The 19,268-nt window shown below is 36.8% G+C and overlaps 1 protein-coding gene and 3 pseudogenes across 1 annotated transcript; all 4 read right to left on the minus strand.

Annotated features, from left to right (window-relative positions):
• Positions 1 to 1,866: 1,866 nt before the first annotated feature.
• Positions 1,867 to 5,447, minus strand: LOC116402605 (annotated as a pseudogene).
• A 1,029-nt stretch (positions 5,448 to 6,476) lies between these two features.
• On the minus strand, positions 6,477 to 9,060 carry LOC116402619 (annotated as a pseudogene).
• Positions 9,061 to 10,778: 1,718 nt separating this feature from the next.
• Positions 10,779 to 14,032, minus strand: LOC116402601 (beta-galactosidase 15-like). The gene has a single exon (XM_031882106.1). It carries the CDS (start codon positions 13,248 to 13,250, stop codon positions 10,785 to 10,787), a length of 2,466 nt encoding a protein of 821 aa, XP_031737966.1. The 5' UTR covers positions 13,251 to 14,032; the 3' UTR covers positions 10,779 to 10,784.
• A 704-nt stretch (positions 14,033 to 14,736) lies between these two features.
• On the minus strand, positions 14,737 to 18,434 carry LOC116402598 (annotated as a pseudogene).
• Between the last annotated feature and the right edge of the window lie 834 nt (positions 18,435 to 19,268).

Consider the following 19,268-nt stretch of genomic DNA (forward strand, 5'->3'; position numbering starts at 1 on the left):
AGGTAATCTTATAATACAACAACAAGGAGGACCTCATAGCCTGAAGCCAAGACACAGGAGTAGACAATGCTCACAAAAACAGAAAGAATTCAAAGTACCAAAAGAAAGAACAACAAAATTAAGAGCAATAAGAACATAAAAAGTCAAAACAACCCCACAACACAAAGAAGGGAAACAAATACAAAGAATAACAACCCCACAGCCCGGGGACAAGCAGACAAAACAAAAATAGAAAGAAAACAAGCTAAATAATATCATGAACATCCTCACGCCAATGAAATGCACTCCCCTAAGGTTAACTATAATTAGGGTTAACTATAATTTCAGTGGAATATGTGAGTTCACATTTAATTCAACACATACTCTCGCATATAAAAATCTTCGTCTTTCCTTAGTAGCTAGATCTAAAGACAAAGATTTTCCTACAACACTAGTAACAACAGCCAATCCTGATTTTGTCCACAACACCATAGGAATTCTACCAAGTTTGATCCAAACAAGAACAAAAACGAAAAGAAAGAATTCAGGGAATACTTGGAGTCCATTTACGGAGGAGCATAGGTTTTCCACCAAGATGCCAAGATCCACCCAACAGATTTTGGACGTTTGAATTGGAAACAAATGAGATCATTCTAAAAAATCAAAATAGTGAACATTTCAATTTCCCCCTAGATTTTTTCAATAAGCTGATGAATCACTACTAAAAAATCTACTTTACTTGACACTAACAACTTTTACATACTTGACGTTTTCATTAGAAAAAAAATGTCAAGTATTGATCAGTTTAAAGAAAAAACGTCAAGTATACTTGGAAAAAGCAAAGTTTTCGCGAATTTTTCGAACTATCTCATGTTAGCTTTTACTCGACGTTTCTTTCGCGTCAAGTATAGTTAAATTTACTTGACACGGAAAAAACATCAAGTATAGTTAACATTTTTATTTGACTCGTTTGAAACTCAAGTATAAAAATATATACACCTTTTTTATTTTTAGCATGAGAGAAAACTTTAAAAAAAATATTAAAAAGCATCCCGACACCTTTCCCTTATTAGCTCTCTTCACCACGGCTCCACCTCTTCACGCATTCTTCGCGTTCGCGGTATGACTGCTTCGTTTGCTTCACCTTCACGCCAACCTTCGCATTCTCTTCACCTTCACATTTGCGTCGTCTCTTCACGTTCTCTTCACGCCTTTCGTCGTCAACTGCGTTTGCGTCGTCCTCTGTTGCCATTTCCATCGTCCTCCGTCGCCAGCATCTCCTTCGTCGCCCACTTATTCGACGCCTGCGAAGATCTCCAACACCGGCCACTCCATTTGTAAATAGATAATTAAATGTAAATAGATAGGTAGATATTATGTTTACATCAAACGCAAAGATGACATCAAGATGTTTATTTAACAACCTCTTTTAAATGGTGGATTTTAATCATCTTGGTTACACTTAGTTAGCATTAAAACTAATTATTAATTAAAATTCATGTTGAAATTACATATGCTAATTGTTTAGTGAAAATATTATTTCACAATTTAAAATACTTCTTTAATTTATACTTCACGGTGTGTGCTGTGTGATGGTTGAAACAGTGAAGATAAATAAATCCAAGTCAACCTAGAGGGAATGGAAAAAGAGATAATCAACAGAATAATAGGAAGTAACATTTGATTTCTTTCTAGCCAAATTGTCCACAATAAAACAGCAATAAAGTTGAAAGCAATGACCCCTTTTTTTGTTCTTCTGGTTGATATAGAACAAATCTCCTTGCATAAGGATTTGATGCTCTCATGGGAGTTCTGCCAAAGAAGCAGATTATCAGTCCTATTCCAAAGGTCTTGAGCATTCTCGCAGGCGATGAACATGTGGTTTAAGGTTTCTGATTTGTTTTCGCAAAGATTGCATCAGTTTGGATTGGAGAATGGAGATCATGACCATGTTGATACTATATGTTAATTAAAGGGTTGTTGAGAATAAGATTACGGATCACATATATTATATCATATTATATTAATTACTATGATAACATCAAGCAAAACTCATGATTCAAAAAGATTGATTGTGGTCTATTGACGGTGTTTTTATAGTTTCTTATACGTTTGTGAATAAGAAATCATATACTGTGAAAAACAAAGAAATAAAGATACATAGTTCGTTAAAAAAAAAATTTAATATTTATTCATGTATGTATATTACACCATTAATCAATTTTGTGCACATAGTGCTTGAACTGCCAATCTTGCAGATAAATTTGTAGCATCGCCTAATCCAAATGACTTTGCAGATACATCGATTGAACAACTTTCCATGCCAATGCAAGCTTTTTCAAGAATAAGAGCAATGTTTGTCACATCCCATGAACCTTTCTTAAACGAACCACATTTTCCCCCTGGATTTCCGTAGCTAGCAAATTGGATTTCAGAGATGACATGTCCTCCCTGACAAGACAACTCTAAGGTGCTTCCTTCATTAGCATTTCCACATATAGTTCCTATTGTGATTGTTTGAACTGACACTTGTTGTGGATTTCCACCAATTTCTTCAAATAAAATCAATGTGTTTGTGTCGCTTGAAAGAAATGATCTTGGAACATGATACCATCTTTGAGAAGGATTTCCACAATTTTCCACACATTTGCTAGGGTTGTATGCACCTCTGTAGTCACATGTTGCGCTGCAACTATCATTGCCAGCAATGAAAGATGGCCAAAATCGGCCTATGCTTTGCCCATTTACCCATGCTTGGCCTTTTCCCATTCCTTGCATGTCCAAGACTACTGGGTCAATTCCAGCAGGTGTCTTAAAGCTAGTCTTGTACCATGTCATTCGCCTTCCAATAGATTTTTGATTTAGCGGAATCCAATTTGTTCTTTGTGAGAACATCGGGTTGTAAATTTGCTTCATTTCTCCATTTAATCCAACCTTATAAGACCATAAATTTGATGACAAATCAGTTGTCACATTTCCATCTCCAATTAGATAGATCGGGCCTCCATCGATTCCTGTTGGCACCATATCATAAAACGCGTCATAATTCTTCAACCCAACTGTGGCACTCAAAAGAGTTATTGTGTTGATTCCCGATTTTAGTAGAATGGGTTTCTCAAACACAAAACTCTGGCCATTACTCCCCCATTTCGACCCAATGTATCTTTTATTGACGAAAGCATGAAGCACATGACCCTTTGTATTTACTTGGAGAGTCACATTTTGAAGTGAAGATGTTCCGTTAGTGTCAACCTTCGTCATGTACCAGAAGTAATCGCTAAAATCAACTGTGACCCTTTTTTGTTCCAAAAGAAGGTTTGCCGCAAATTTACCATTTCCTTGCAGTGTGTCTTTCATAGGTTCTGGAGCCCAAGCCCATGACAGTTGTGCATTTTCCTTCTCATTTTGCTCCTTCACACAAACATAGATGTCTGAGAATTTACTTTTGCAGTGTTGTAAACCTCCTTGTTGCAACCATCAAGAATGCTCACAGACCAAGCTGGTACAAAATATTTTCCATCTTCTTGTAGATCTATGGTGGCATCATTTTTTCCATCTGTGTTGCTTAAAAAGCAAAACCTCTCCCCAGTTGTTGGGTTAGAAAATTTCGTTAAAGTTACAGAGCTACCAAAGTTTTGGTTTGAGCGTGTGCTGTTAGTGAGAATCTTCTCTCCTAACTTGATTGATGCATGGAGTTGTTTGAGATGCCCCCATTTAGGTTGATTCAAGTTCCCATATTCATCAAGTGGGGCGTTGTAGTCGTAAGATGTAGTGATGAATGGACCTCCCGATGTCCTTCCAAAGTTGGTGCCTCCATGATACATGTAATAATTGTTGAACACACCACCAGATTGAAAAAATCTTGCCACAGAAAATGCTACATCTTCTGCAGTTCTATAAGGGTCTTTGTCGCCCCATTTCTTGAACCATCCCACCCAATTTTCAGTGAACATTTTTGGGCTCTTAGGATTGTTTGGAGTAAAGTTATCACAATAGAATCCATTGCATGTATTAATCATAGGTTGTGGGGCATCACTTTGTTGGCACATGATCCATGGAACGCCAATATTGAGAGATTCGGCCATTTGAGCACACCAATTGATGTATGCTTTTCCTGCATCTCCATAAGCTGGTGTCATCACATTTCCATACTCATTCTCGATTTGAGCTAATATTATTGGCCCTCCTTGTGAAGCAAAGAGATTGGCTTGTTTACACATATTTACTATCTTTGTCGTGAAAGTTTGCATTTCATTCTTGTAAACTTGATTGTTAGTTCGTAGTTGGATTCCTGGCATATTGTGCAACCACACTGGAAAGCCTCCGTAGTTCCACTCGGCACACACGTAAGGACCAATCCTCATGACAACATAAAGTCCAGCGTCTTGGATAAGTTGGAAGAATTTAATAAAATCTAAACGTCCAGAGAAATCATATTTTCGTCGTTGTGGCTCGTGACGATCCCAGAAAATGTATGTCTCAATTGCATCAAGTCCACCATCTTTAGCTTTTTGAATGAGATCAGGCCACATTGCTTCAGTGCTGCGTGGATAATGAATTGAGCCTGAGAAGATAATGCGCCGTTCTCCATTGATAATTAACGCATTTGAATCATATGAAACATTATCTCCTATGCAAAAAGTCAAGCAAGCTAGAGTTGCAACAAGCCATTGAAGCTTAAACATCCTTTATCCGGCCACAACTTGTGTCCTTGGTTTATTTGTTTTTCTCAATCGATGTGTTTATTTATATAGAATACATTGTGATAAGGTGAGAGTTCTTTCCTACGTATATTTGTGTTCAAGTTGTTGAATCAATTCTTAACATAGAAAAGCGCTGACAAATTTTTTTTTGATATGAGTTGCATCCTTTGAAATTGGAGAATCCTAGTTTGCCTTATCCTTAAATAACATTTTGCCGAATTACAGCTGTTATACGCAACTAACAAAGTTGTGTGTTTTTCCCCTAAAAAAACATAAGATTCTATTTTTCATTTTTCACATTTGGTTTCACTACTACAAAATCTACTTTACTTGACACTAACAACTTTTACATACTTGACGTTTTCATTAGAAAAAAAATGCCAAGTATTGATCAGTTTAAAGAAAAAACGTCAAGTATACTTGGAAAAAGCAAAGTTTTCGCGAATTTTTCGAACTATCTCATGTTAGCTTTTACTCGACGTTTCTTTCGCGTCAAGTATAGTTAAATTTACTTGACACGGAAAAAACATCAAGTATAGTTAACATTTTTATTTGACTCGTTTGAAACTCAAGTATAAAAATATATACACCTTTTTTATTTTTAGCATGAGAGAAAACTTTAAAAAAAATATTAAAAAGCATCCCGACACCTTTCCCTTATTAGCTCTCTTCACCACGGCTCCACCTCTTCACGCATTCTTCGCGTTCGCGGTATGACTGCTTCGTTTGCTTCACCTTCACGCCAACCTTCACATTCTCTTCACCTTCACATTTGCGTCGTCTCTTCACGTTCTCTTTTCGTCGTCAACTGCGTTTGCGTCGTCCTCTGTTGCCATTTCCATCGTCCTCCGTCGCCAGCATCTCCTTCGTCGCCCACTTATTCGACGCCTGCGAAGATCTCCAACACCGGCCACTCCATTTGTAAATAGATAATTAAATGTAAATAGATAGGTAGATATTATGTTTACATCAAACGCAAAGATGACATCAAGATGTTTATTTAACAACCTCTTTTAAATGGTGGATTTTAATCATCTTGGTTACACTTAGTTAGCATTAAAACTAATTATTAATTAAAATTCATGTTGAAATTACATATGCTAATTGTTTAGTGAAAATATTATTTCACAATTTAAAATACTTCTTTAATTTATACTTCACGGTGTGTGCTGTGTGATGGTTGAAACAGTGAAGATAAATAAATCCAAGTCAACCTAGAGGGAATGGAAAAAGAGATAATCAACAGAATAATAGGAAGTAACATTTGATTTCTTTCTAGCCAAATTGTCCACAATAAAACAGCAATAAAGTTGAAAGCAATGACCCCTTTTTTTTTCTTCTGGTTGATATAGAACAAATCTCCTTGCATAAGGATTTGATGCTCTCATGGGAGTTCTGCCAAAGAAGCAGATTATCAGTCCTATTCCAAAGGTCTTGAGCATTCTCGCAGGCGATGAACATGTGGTTTAAGGTTTCTGATTTGTTTTCGCAAAGATTGCATCAGTTTGGATTGGAGAATGGAGATCATGACCATGTTGATACTATATGTTAATTAAAGGGTTGTTGAGAATAAGATTACGGATCACATATATTATATCATATATATATTAATTACTATGATAACATCAAGCAAAACTCATGATTCAAAAAGATTGATTGTGGTCTATTGACGGTGTTTTTATAGTTTCTTATACGTTTGTGAATAAGAAATCATATACTGTGAAAAACAAAGAAATAAAGATACATAGTTCGTTAAAAAAAAATTTAATATTTATTCATGTATGTATATTACACCATTAATCAATTTTGTGCACATAGTGCTTGAACTGCCAATCTTGCAGATAAATTTGTAGCATCGCCTAATCCAAATGACTTTGCAGATACATCGATTGAACAACTTTCCATGCCAATGCAAGCTTTTTCAAGAATAAGAGCAATGTTTGTCACATCCCATGAACCTTTCTTAAACGAACCACATTTTCCCCCTGGATTTCCGTAGCTAGCAAATTGGATTTCAGAGATGACATGTCCTCCCTGACAAGACAACTCTAAGGTGCTTCCTTCATTAGCATTTCCACATATAGTTCCTATTGTGATTGTTTGAACTGACACTTGTTGTGGATTTCCACCAATTTCTTCAAATAAAATCAATGTGTTTGTGTCGCTTGAAAGAAATGATCTTGGAACATGATACCATCTTTGAGAAGGATTTCCACAATTTTCCACACATTTGCTAGGGTTGTATGCACCTCTGTAGTCACATGTTGCGCTGCAACTATCATTGCCAGCAATGAAAGATGGCCAAAATCGGCCTATGCTTTGCCCATTTACCCATGCTTGGCCTTTTCCCATTCCTTGCATGTCCAAGACTACTGGGTCAATTCCAGCAGGTGTCTTAAAGCTAGTCTTGTACCATGTCATTCGCCTTCCAATAGATTTTTGATTTAGCGGAATCCAATTTGTTCTTTGTGAGAACATCGGGTTGTAAATTTGCTTCATTTCTCCATTTAATCCAACCTTATAAGACCATAAATTTGATGACAAATCAGTTGTCACATTTCCATCTCCAATTAGATAGATCGGGCCTCCATCGATTCCTGTTGGCACCATATCATAAAACGCGTCATAATTCTTCAACCCAACTGTGGCACTCAAAAGAGTTATTGTGTTGATTCCCGATTTTAGTAGAATGGGTTTCTCAAACACAAAACTCTGGCCATTACTCCCCCATTTCGACCCAATGTATCTTTTATTGACGAAAGCATGAAGCACATGACCCTTTGTATTTACTTGGAGAGTCACATTTTGAAGTGAAGATGTTCCGTTAGTGTCAACCTTCGTCATGTACCAGAAGTAATCGCTAAAATCAACTGTGACCCTTTTTTGTTCCAAAAGAAGGTTTGCCGCAAATTTACCATTTCCTTGCAGTGTGTCTTTCATAGGTTCTGGAGCCCAAGCCCATGACAGTTGTGCATTTTCCTTCTCATTTTGCTCCTTCACAAACATAGATGTCTGAGAATTTACTTTTGCAGTGTTGTAAACCTCCTTGTTGCAACCATCAAGAATGCTCACAGACCAAGCTGGTACAAAATATTTTCCATCTTCTTGTAGATCTATGGTGGCATCATTTTTTCCATCTGTGTTGCTTAAAAAGCAAAACCTCTCCCCAGTTGTTGGGTTAGAAAATTTCGTTAAAGTTACAGAGCTACCAAAGTTTTGGTTTGAGCGTGTGCTGTTAGTGAGAATCTTCTCTCCTAACTTGATTGATGCATGGAGTTGTTTGAGATGCCCCCATTTAGGTTGATTCAAGTTCCCATATTCATCAAGTGGGGCGTTGTAGTCGTAAGATGTAGTGATGAATGGACCTCCCGATGTCCTTCCAAAGTTGGTGCCTCCATGATACATGTAATAATTGTTGAACACACCACCAGATTGAAAAAATCTTGCCACAGAAAATGCTACATCTTCTGCAGTTCTATAAGGGTCTTTGTCGCCCCATTTCTTGAACCATCCCACCCAATTTTCAGTGAACATTTTTGGGCTCTTAGGATTGTTTGGAGTAAAGTTATCACAATAGAATCCATTGCATGTATTAATCATAGGTTGTGGGCATCACTTTGTTGGCACATGATCCATGGAACGCCAATATTGAGAGATTCGGCCATTTGAGCACACCAATTGATGTATGCTTTTCCTGCATCTCCATAAGCTGGTGTCATCACATTTCCATACTCATTCTCGATTTGAGCTAATATTATTGGCCCTCCTTGTGAAGCAAAGAGATTGGCTTGTTTACACATATTTACTATCTTTGTCGTGAAAGTTTGCATTTCATTCTTGTAAACTTGATTGTTAGTTCGTAGTTGGATTCCTGGCATATTGTGCAACCACACTGGAAAGCCTCCGTAGTTCCACTCGGCACACACGTAAGGACCAATCCTCATGACAACATAAAGTCCAGCGTCTTGGATAAGTTGGAAGAATTTAATAAAATCTAAACGTCCAGAGAAATCATATTTTCGTCGTTGTGGCTCGTGACGATCCCAGAAAATGTATGTCTCAATTGCATCAAGTCCACCATCTTTAGCTTTTTGAATGAGATCAGGCCACATTGCTTCAGTGCTGCGTGGATAATGAATTGAGCCTGAGAAGATAATGCGCCGTTCTCCATTGATAATTAACGCATTTGAATCATATGAAACATTATCTCCTATGCAAAAAGTCAAGCAAGCTAGAGTTGCAACAAGCCATTGAAGCTTAAACATCCTTTATCCGGCCACAACTTGTGTCCTTGGTTTATTTGTTTTTCTCAATCGATGTGTTTATTTATATAGAATACATTGTGATAAGGTGAGAGTTCTTTCCTACGTATATTTGTGTTCAAGTTGTTGAATCAATTCTTAAATGAATCAAGAACATAGAAAACGCTGACAAATTTTTTTTTGATATGAGTTGCATCCTTTGAAATTGGAGAATCCTAGTTTGCCTTATCCTTAAATAACATTTTGCCGAATTACAGCTGTTATACGCAACTAACAAAGTTGTGTGTTTTTCCCCTAAAAAAACATAAGATTCTATTTTTCATTTTTCACATTTGGTTTCACTACTACAAAATCTACTTTACTTGACACTAACAACTTTTACATACTTGACGTTTTCATTAGAAAAAAAAATGCCAAGTATTGATCAGTTTAAAGAAAAAACGTCAAGTATACTTGGAAAAAGCAAAGTTTTCGCGAATTTTTCGAACTATCTCATGTTAGCTTTTACTCGACGTTTCTTTCGCGTCAAGTATAGTTAAATTTACTTGACACGGAAAAAACATCAAGTATAGTTAACATTTTTATTTGACTCGTTTGAAACTCAAGTATAAAAATATATACACCTTTTTTATTTTTAGCATGAGAGAAAACTTTAAAAAAAATATTAAAAAGCATCCCGACACCTTTCCCTTATTAGCTCTCTTCACCACGGCTCCACCTCTTCACGCATTCTTCGCGTTCGCGGTATGACTGCTTCGTTTGCTTCACCTTCACGCCAACCTTCGCATTCTCTTCACCTTCACATTTGCGTCGTCTCTTCACGTTCTCTTCACGCCTTTCGTCGTCAACTGCGTTTGCGTCGTCCTCTGTTGCCATTTCCATCGTCCTCCGTCGCCAGCATCTCCTTCGTCGCCCACTTATTCGACGCCTGCGAAGATCTCCAACACCGGCCACTCCATTTGTAAATAGATAATTAAATGTAAATAGATAGGTAGATATTATGTTTACATCAAACGCAAAGATGACATCAAGATGTTTATTTAACAACCTCTTTTAAATGGTGGATTTTAATCATCTTGGTTACACTTAGTTAGCATTAAAACTAATTATTAATTAAAATTCATGTTGAAATTACATATGCTAATTGTTTAGTGAAAATATTATTTCACAATTTAAAATACTTCTTTAATTTATACTTCACGGTGTGTGCTGTGTGATGGTTGAAACAGTGAAGATAAATAAATCCAAGTCAACCTAGAGGGAATGGAAAAAGAGATAATCAACAGAATAATAGGAAGTAACATTTGATTTCTTTCTAGCCAAATTGTCCACAATAAAACAGCAATAAAGTTGAAAGCAATGACCCCTTTTTTTGTTCTTCTGGTTGATATAGAACAAATCTCCTTGCATAAGGATTTGATGCTCTCATGGGAGTTCTGCCAAAGAAGCAGATTATCAGTCCTATTCCAAAGGTCTTGAGCATTCTCGCAGGCGATGAACATGTGGTTTAAGGTTTCTGATTTGTTTTCGCAAAGATTGCATCAGTTTGGATTGGAGAATGGAGATCATGACCATGTTGATACTATATGTTAATTAAAGGGTTGTTGAGAATAAGATTACGGATCACATATATTATATCATATTATATTAATTACTATGATAACATCAAGCAAAACTCATGATTCAAAAAGATTGATTGTGGTCTATTGACGGTGTTTTTATAGTTTCTTATACGTTTGTGAATAAGAAATCATATACTGTGAAAAACAAAGAAATAAAGATACATAGTTCGTTAAAAAAAAATTTAATATTTATTCATGTATGTATATTACACCATTAATCAATTTTGTGCACATAGTGCTTGAACTGCCAATCTTGCAGATAAATTTGTAGCATCGCCTAATCCAAATGACTTTGCAGATACATCGATTGAACAACTTTCCATGCCAATGCAAGCTTTTTCAAGAATAAGAGCAATGTTTGTCACATCCCATGAACCTTTCTTAAACGAACCACATTTTCCCCCTGGATTTCCGTAGCTAGCAAATTGGATTTCAGAGATGACATGTCCTCCCTGACAAGACAACTCTAAGGTGCTTCCTTCATTAGCATTTCCACATATAGTTCCTATTGTGATTGTTTGAACTGACACTTGTTGTGGATTTCCACCAATTTCTTCAAATAAAATCAATGTGTTTGTGTCGCTTGAAAGAAATGATCTTGGAACATGATACCATCTTTGAGAAGGATTTCCACAATTTTCCACACATTTGCTAGGGTTGTATGCACCTCTGTAGTCACATGTTGCGCTGCAACTATCATTGCCAGCAATGAAAGATGGCCAAAATCGGCCTATGCTTTGCCCATTTACCCATGCTTGGCCTTTTCCCATTCCTTGCATGTCCAAGACTACTGGGTCAATTCCAGCAGGTGTCTTAAAGCTAGTCTTGTACCATGTCATTCGCCTTCCAATAGATTTTTGATTTAGCGGAATCCAATTTGTTCTTTGTGAGAACATCGGGTTGTAAATTTGCTTCATTTCTCCATTTAATCCAACCTTATAAGACCATAAATTTGATGACAAATCAGTTGTCACATTTCCATCTCCAATTAGATAGATCGGGCCTCCATCGATTCCTGTTGGCACCATATCATAAAACGCGTCATAATTCTTCAACCCAACTGTGGCACTCAAAAGAGTTATTGTGTTGATTCCCGATTTTAGTAGAATGGGTTTCTCAAACACAAAACTCTGGCCATTACTCCCCCATTTCGACCCAATGTATCTTTTATTGACGAAAGCATGAAGCACATGACCCTTTGTATTTACTTGGAGAGTCACATTTTGAAGTGAAGATGTTCCGTTAGTGTCAACCTTCGTCATGTACCAGAAGTAATCGCTAAAATCAACTGTGACCCTTTTTTGTTCCAAAAGAAGGTTTGCCGCAAATTTACCATTTCCTTGCAGTGTGTCTTTCATAGGTTCTGGAGCCCAAGCCCATGACAGTTGTGCATTTTCCTTCTCATTTTGCTCCTTCACAAACATAGATGTCTGAGAATTTACTTTTGCAGTGTTGTAAACCTCCTTGTTGCAACCATCAAGAATGCTCACAGACCAAGCTGGTACAAAATATTTTCCATCTTCTTGTAGATCTATGGTGGCATCATTTTTTCCATCTGTGTTGCTTAAAAAGCAAAACCTCTCCCCAGTTGTTGGGTTAGAAAATTTCGTTAAAGTTACAGAGCTACCAAAGTTTTGGTTTGAGCGTGTGCTGTTAGTGAGAATCTTCTCTCCTAACTTGATTGATGCATGGAGTTGTTTGAGATGCCCCCATTTAGGTTGATTCAAGTTCCCATATTCATCAAGTGGGGCGTTGTAGTCGTAAGATGTAGTGATGAATGGACCTCCCGATGTCCTTCCAAAGTTGGTGCCTCCATGATACATGTAATAATTGTTGAACACACCACCAGATTGAAAAAATCTTGCCACAGAAAATGCTACATCTTCTGCAGTTCTATAAGGGTCTTTGTCGCCCCATTTCTTGAACCATCCCACCCAATTTTCAGTGAACATTTTTGGGCTCTTAGGATTGTTTGGAGTAAAGTTATCACAATAGAATCCATTGCATGTATTAATCATAGGTTGTGGGGCATCACTTTGTTGGCACATGATCCATGGAACGCCAATATTGAGAGATTCGGCCATTTGAGCACACCAATTGATGTATGCTTTTCCTGCATCTCCATAAGCTGGTGTCATCACATTTCCATACTCATTCTCGATTTGAGCTAATATTATTGGCCCTCCTTGTGAAGCAAAGAGATTGGCTTGTTTACACATATTTACTATCTTTGTCGTGAAAGTTTGCATTTCATTCTTGTAAACTTGATTGTTAGTTCGTAGTTGGATTCCTGGCATATTGTGCAACCACACTGGAAAGCCTCCGTAGTTCCACTCGGCACACACGTAAGGACCAATCCTCATGACAACATAAAGTCCAGCGTCTTGGATAAGTTGGAAGAATTTAATAAAATCTAAACGTCCAGAGAAATCATATTTTCGTCGTTGTGGCTCGTGACGATCCCAGAAAATGTATGTCTCAATTGCATCAAGTCCACCATCTTTAGCTTTTTGAATGAGATCAGGCCACATTGCTTCAGTGCTGCGTGGATAATGAATTGAGCCTGAGAAGATAATGCGCCGTTCTCCATTGATAATTAACGCATTTGAATCATATGAAACATTATCTCCTATGCAAAAAGTCAAGCAAGCTAGAGTTGCAACAAGCCATTGAAGCTTAAACATCCTTTATCCGGCCACAACTTGTGTCCTTGGTTTATTTGTTTTTCTCAATCGATGTGTTTATTTATATAGAATACATTGTGATAAGGTGAGAGTTCTTTCCTACGTATATTTGTGTTCAAGTTGTTGAATCAATTCTTAACATAGAAAAGCGCTGACAAATTTTTTTTTGATATGAGTTGCATCCTTTGAAATTGGAGAATCCTAGTTTGCCTTATCCTTAAATAACATTTTGCCGAATTACAGCTGTTATACGCAACTAACAAAGTTGTGTGTTTTTCCCCTAAAAAAACATAAGATTCTATTTTTCATTTTTCACATTTGGTTTCACTACTACAAAATCTACTTTACTTGACACTAACAACTTTTACATACTTGACGTTTTCATTAGAAAAAAAATGCCAAGTATTGATCAGTTTAAAGAAAAAACGTCAAGTATACTTGGAAAAAGCAAAGTTTTCGCGAATTTTTCGAACTATCTCATGTTAGCTTTTACTCGACGTTTCTTTCGCGTCAAGTATAGTTAAATTTACTTGACACGGAAAAAACATCAAGTATAGTTAACATTTTTATTTGACTCGTTTGAAACTCAAGTATAAAAATATATACACCTTTTTTATTTTTAGCATGAGAGAAAACTTTAAAAAAAATATTAAAAAGCATCCCGACACCTTTCCCTTATTAGCTCTCTTCACCACGGCTCCACCTCTTCACGCATTCTTCGCGTTCGCGGTATGACTGCTTCGTTTGCTTCACCTTCACGCCAACCTTCGCATTCTCTTCACCTTCACATTTGCTCGTCACGTTCTCTTCACGCCTTTCGTCGTCAACTGCGTTTGCGTCGTCCTCTGTTGCCATTTCCATCGTCCTCCGTCGCCAGCATCTCCTTCGTCGCCCACTTATTCGACGCCTGCGAAGATCTCCAACACCGGCCACTCCATTTGTAAATAGATAATTAAATGTAAATAGATAGGTAGATATTATGTTTACATCAAACGCAAAGATGACATCAAGATGTTTATTTAACAACCTCTTTTAAATGGTGGATTTTAATCATCTTGGTTACACTTAGTTAGCATTAAAACTAATTATTAATTAAAATTCATGTTGAAATTACATATGCTAATTGTTTAGTGAAAATATTATTTCACAATTTAAAATACTTCTTTAATTTATACTTCACGGTGTGTGCTGTGTGATGGTTGAAACAGTGAAGATAAATAAATCCAAGTCAACCTAGAGGGAATGGAAAAAGAGATAATCAACAGAATAATAGGAAGTAACATTTGATTTCTTTCTAGCCAAATTGTCCACAATAAAACAGCAATAAAGTTGAAAGCAATGACCCCTTTTTTTGTTCTTCTGGTTGATATAGAACAAATCTCCTTGCATAAGGATTTGATGCTCTCATGGGAGTTCTGCCAAAGAAGCAGATTATCAGTCCTATTCCAAAGGTCTTGAGCATTCTCGCAGGCGATGATGGTTTAAGGTTTCTGATTTGTTTTCGCAAAGATTGCATCAGTTTGGATTGGAGAATGGAGATCATGACCATGTTGATACTATATGTTAATTAAAGGGTTGTTGAGAATAAGATTACGGATCACATATATTATATCATATTATATTAATTACTATGATAACATCAAGCAAAACTCATGATTCAAAAAGATTGATTGTGGTCTATTGACGGTGTTTTTATAGTTTCTTATACGTTTGTGAATAAGAAATCATATACTGTGAAAAACAAAGAAATAAAGATACATAGTTCGTTAAAAAAAAAATTTAATATTTATTCATGTATGTATATTACACCATTAATCAATTTTGTGCACATAGTGCTTGAACTGCCAATCTTGCAGATAAATTTGTAGCATCGCCTAATCCAAATGACTTTGCAGATACATCGATTGAACAACTTTCCATGCCAATGCAAGCTTTTTCAAGAATAAGAGCAATGTTTGTCACATCCCATGAACCTTTCTTAAACGAACCACATTTTCCCCCTGGATTTCCGTAGCTAGCAAATTGGATTTCAGAGATGACATGTCCTCCCTGACAAGACAACTCTAAGGTGCTTCCTTCATTAGCATTTCCACATATAGTTCCTATTGTGATTGTTTGAACTGACACTTGTTGTGGATTTCCACCAATTTCTTCAAATAAAATCAATGTGTTTGTGTCGCTTGAAAGAAATGATCTTGGAACATGATACCATCTTTGAGAAGGATTTCCACAATTTTCCACACATTTGCTAGGGTTGTATGCACCTCTGTAGTCACATGTTGCGCTGCAACTATCATTGCCAGCAATGAAAGATGGCCAAAATCGGCCTATGCTTTGCCCATTTACCCATGCTTGGCCTTTTCCCATTCCTTGCATGTCCAAGACTACTGGGTCAATTCCAGCAGGTGTCTTAAAGCTAGTCTTGTACCATGTCATTCGCCTTCCAATAGATTTTTGATTTAGCGGAATCCAATTTGTTCTTTGTGAGAACATCGGGTTGTAAATTTGCTTCATTTCTCCATTTAATCCAACCTTATAAGACCATAAATTTGATGACAAATCAGTTGTCACATTTCCATCTCCAATTAGATAGATCGGGCCTCCATCGATTCCTGTTGGCACCATATCATAAAACGCGTCATAATTCTTCAACCCAACTGTGGCACTCAAAAGAGTTATTGTGTTGATTCCCGATTTTAGTAGAATGGGTTTCTCAAACACAAAACTCTGGCCATTACTCCCCCATTTCGACCCAATGTATCTTTTATTGACGAAAGCATGAAGCACATGACCCTTTGTATTTACTTGGAGAGTCACATTTTGAAGTGAAGATGTTCCGTTAGTGTCAACCTTCGTCATGTACCAGAAGTAATCGCTAAAATCAACTGTGACCCTTTTTTGTTCCAAAAGAAGGTTTGCCGCAAATTTACCATTTCCTTGCAGTGTGTCTTTCATAGGTTCTGGAGCCCAAGCCCATGACAGTTGTGCATTTTCCTTCTCATTTTGCTCCTTCACAAACATAGATGTCTGAGAATTTACTTTTGCAGTGTTGTAAACCTCCTTGTTGCAACCATCAAGAATGCTCACAGACCAAGCTGGTACAAAATATTTTCCATCTTCTTGTAGATCTATGGTGGCATCATTTTTTCCATCTGTGTTGCTTAAAAAGCAAAACCTCTCCCCAGTTGTTGGGTTAAAAATTTCGTTAAAGTTACAGAGCTACCAAAGTTTTGGTTTGAGCGTGTGCTGTTAGTGAGAATCTTCTCTCCTAACTTGATTGATGCATGGAGTTGTTTGAGATGCCCCCATTTAGGTTGATTCAAGTTCCCATATTCATCAAGTGGGGCGTTGTAGTCGTAAGATGTAGTGATGAATGGACCTCCCGATGTCCTTCCAAAGTTGGTGCCTCCATGATACATGTAATAATTGTTGAACACACCACCAGATTGAAAAAATCTTGCCACAGAAAATGCTACATCTTCTGCAGTTCTATAAGGGTCTTTGTCGCCCCATTTCTTGAACCATCCCACCCAATTTTCAGTGAACATTTTTGGGCTCTTAGGATTGTTTGGAGTAAAGTTATCACAATAGAATCCATTGCATGTATTAATCATAGGTTGTGGGGCATCACTTTGTTGGCACATGATCCATGGAACGCCAATATTGAGAGATTCGGCCATTTGAGCACACCAATTGATGTATGCTTTTCCTGCATCTCCATAAGCTGGTGTCATCACATTTCCATACTCATTCTCGATTTGAGCTAATATTATTGGCCCTCCTTGTGAAGCAAAGAGATTGGCTTGTTTACACATATTTACTATCTTTGTCGTGAAAGTTTGCATTTCATTCTTGTAAACTTGATTGTTAGTTCGTAGTTGGATTCCTGGCATATTGTGCAACCACACTGGAAAGCCTCCGTAGTTACTCGGCACTCACCACGTAAGGACCAATCCTCATGACAACATAAAGTCCAGCGTCTTGGATAAGTTGGAAGAATTTAATAAAATCTAAACGTCCAGAGAAATCATATTTTCGTCGTTGTGGCTCGTGACGATCCCAGAAAATGTATGTCTCAATTGCATCAAGTCCACCATCTTTAGCTTTTTGAATGAGATCAGGCCACATTGCTTCAGTGCTGCGTGGATAATGAATTGAGCCTGAGAAGATAATGCGCCGTTCTCCATTGATAATTAACGCATTTGAATCATATGAAACATTATCTCCTATGCAAAAAGTCAAGCAAGCTAGAGTTGCAACAAGCCATTGAAGCTTAAACATCCTTTATCCGGCCACAACTTGTGTCCTTGGTTTATTTGTTTTTCTCAATCGATGTGTTTATTTATATAGAATACATTGTGATAAGGTGAGAGTTCTTTCCTACGTATATTTGTGTTCAAGTTGTTGAATCAATTCTTAACATAGAAAAGCGCTGACAAATTTTTTTTTGATATGAGTTGCATCCTTTGAAATTGGAGAATCCTAGTTTGCCTTATCCTTAAATAACATTTTGCCGAATTACAGCTGTTATACGCAACTAACAAAGTTGTGTGTTTTTCCCCTAAAAAAACATAAGATTCTATTTTTCATTTTTCACATTTGGTTTCACTACTACAAAATCTACTTTACTTGACACTAACAACTTTTACATACTTGACGTTTTCATTAGAAAAAAAATGCCAAGTATTGATCAGTTTAAAGAAAAAACGTCAAGTATACTTGGAAAAAGCAAAGTTTTCGCGAATTTTTCGAACTATCTCATGTTAGCTTTTACTCGACGTTTCTTTCGCGTCAAGTATAGTTAAATTTACTTGACACGGAAAAAACATCAAGTATAGTTAACATTTTTATTTGACTCGTTTGAAACTCAAGTATAAAAATATATACACCTTTTTTATTTTTAGCATGAGAGAAAACTTTAAAAAAAATATTAAAAAGCATCCCGACACCTTTCCCTTATTAGCTCTCTTCACCACGGCTCCACCTCTTCACGCATTCTTCGCGTTCGCGGTATGACTGCTTCGTTTGCTTCACCTTCACGCCAACCTTCGCATTCTCTTCACCTTCACATTTGCGTCGTCTCTTCACGTTCTCTTCACGCCTTTCGTCGTCAACTGCGTTTGCGTCGTCCTCTGTTGCCATTTCCATCGTCCTCCGTCGCCCACTTATTCGACGCCTGCGAAGATCTCCAACACCGGCCACTCCATTTGTAAATAGATAATTAAATGTAAATAGATAGGTAGATATTATGTTTACATCAAACGCAAAGATGACATCAAGATGTTTATTTAACAACCTCTTTTAAATGGTGGATTTTAATCATCTTGGTTACACTTAGTTAGCATTAAAACTAATTATTAATTAAAATTCATGTTGAAATTACATATGCTAATTGTTTAGTGAAAATATTATTTCACAATTTAAAATACTTCTTTAATTTATACTTCACGGTGTGTGCTGTGTGATGGTTGAAACAGTGAAGATAAATAAATCCAAGTCAACCTAGAGGGAATGGAAAAAGAGATAATCAACAGAATAATAGGAAGTAACATTTGATTTCTTTCTAGCCAAATTGTCCACAATAAAACAGCAATAAAGTTGAAAGCAATGACCCCTTTTTTTGTTCTTCTGGTTGATATAGAACAAATCTCCTTGCATAAGGATTTGATGCTCTCATGGGAGTTCTGCCAAAGAAGCAGATTATCAGTCCTATTCCAAAGGTCTTGAGCATTCTCGCAGGCGATGAACATGTGGTTTAAGGTTTCTGATTTGTTTTCGCAAAGATTGCATCAGTTTGGATTGGAGAATGGAGATCATGACCATGTTGATACTATATGTTAATTAAAGGGTTGTTGAGAATAAGATTACGGATCACATATATTTATATCATATTATATTAATTACTATGATAACATCAAGCAAAACTCATGATTCAAAAAGATTGATTGTGGTCTATTGACGGTGTTTTTATAGTTTCTTATACGTTTGTGAATAAGAAATCATATACTGTGAAAAACA

The sequence above is a fragment of the Cucumis sativus genome, chromosome 3 (assembly GCF_000004075.3).
Source record: "Cucumis sativus cultivar 9930 chromosome 3, Cucumber_9930_V3, whole genome shotgun sequence".
In the NCBI taxonomy this organism is placed as follows: Eukaryota; Viridiplantae; Streptophyta; class Magnoliopsida; order Cucurbitales; family Cucurbitaceae; genus Cucumis; species Cucumis sativus.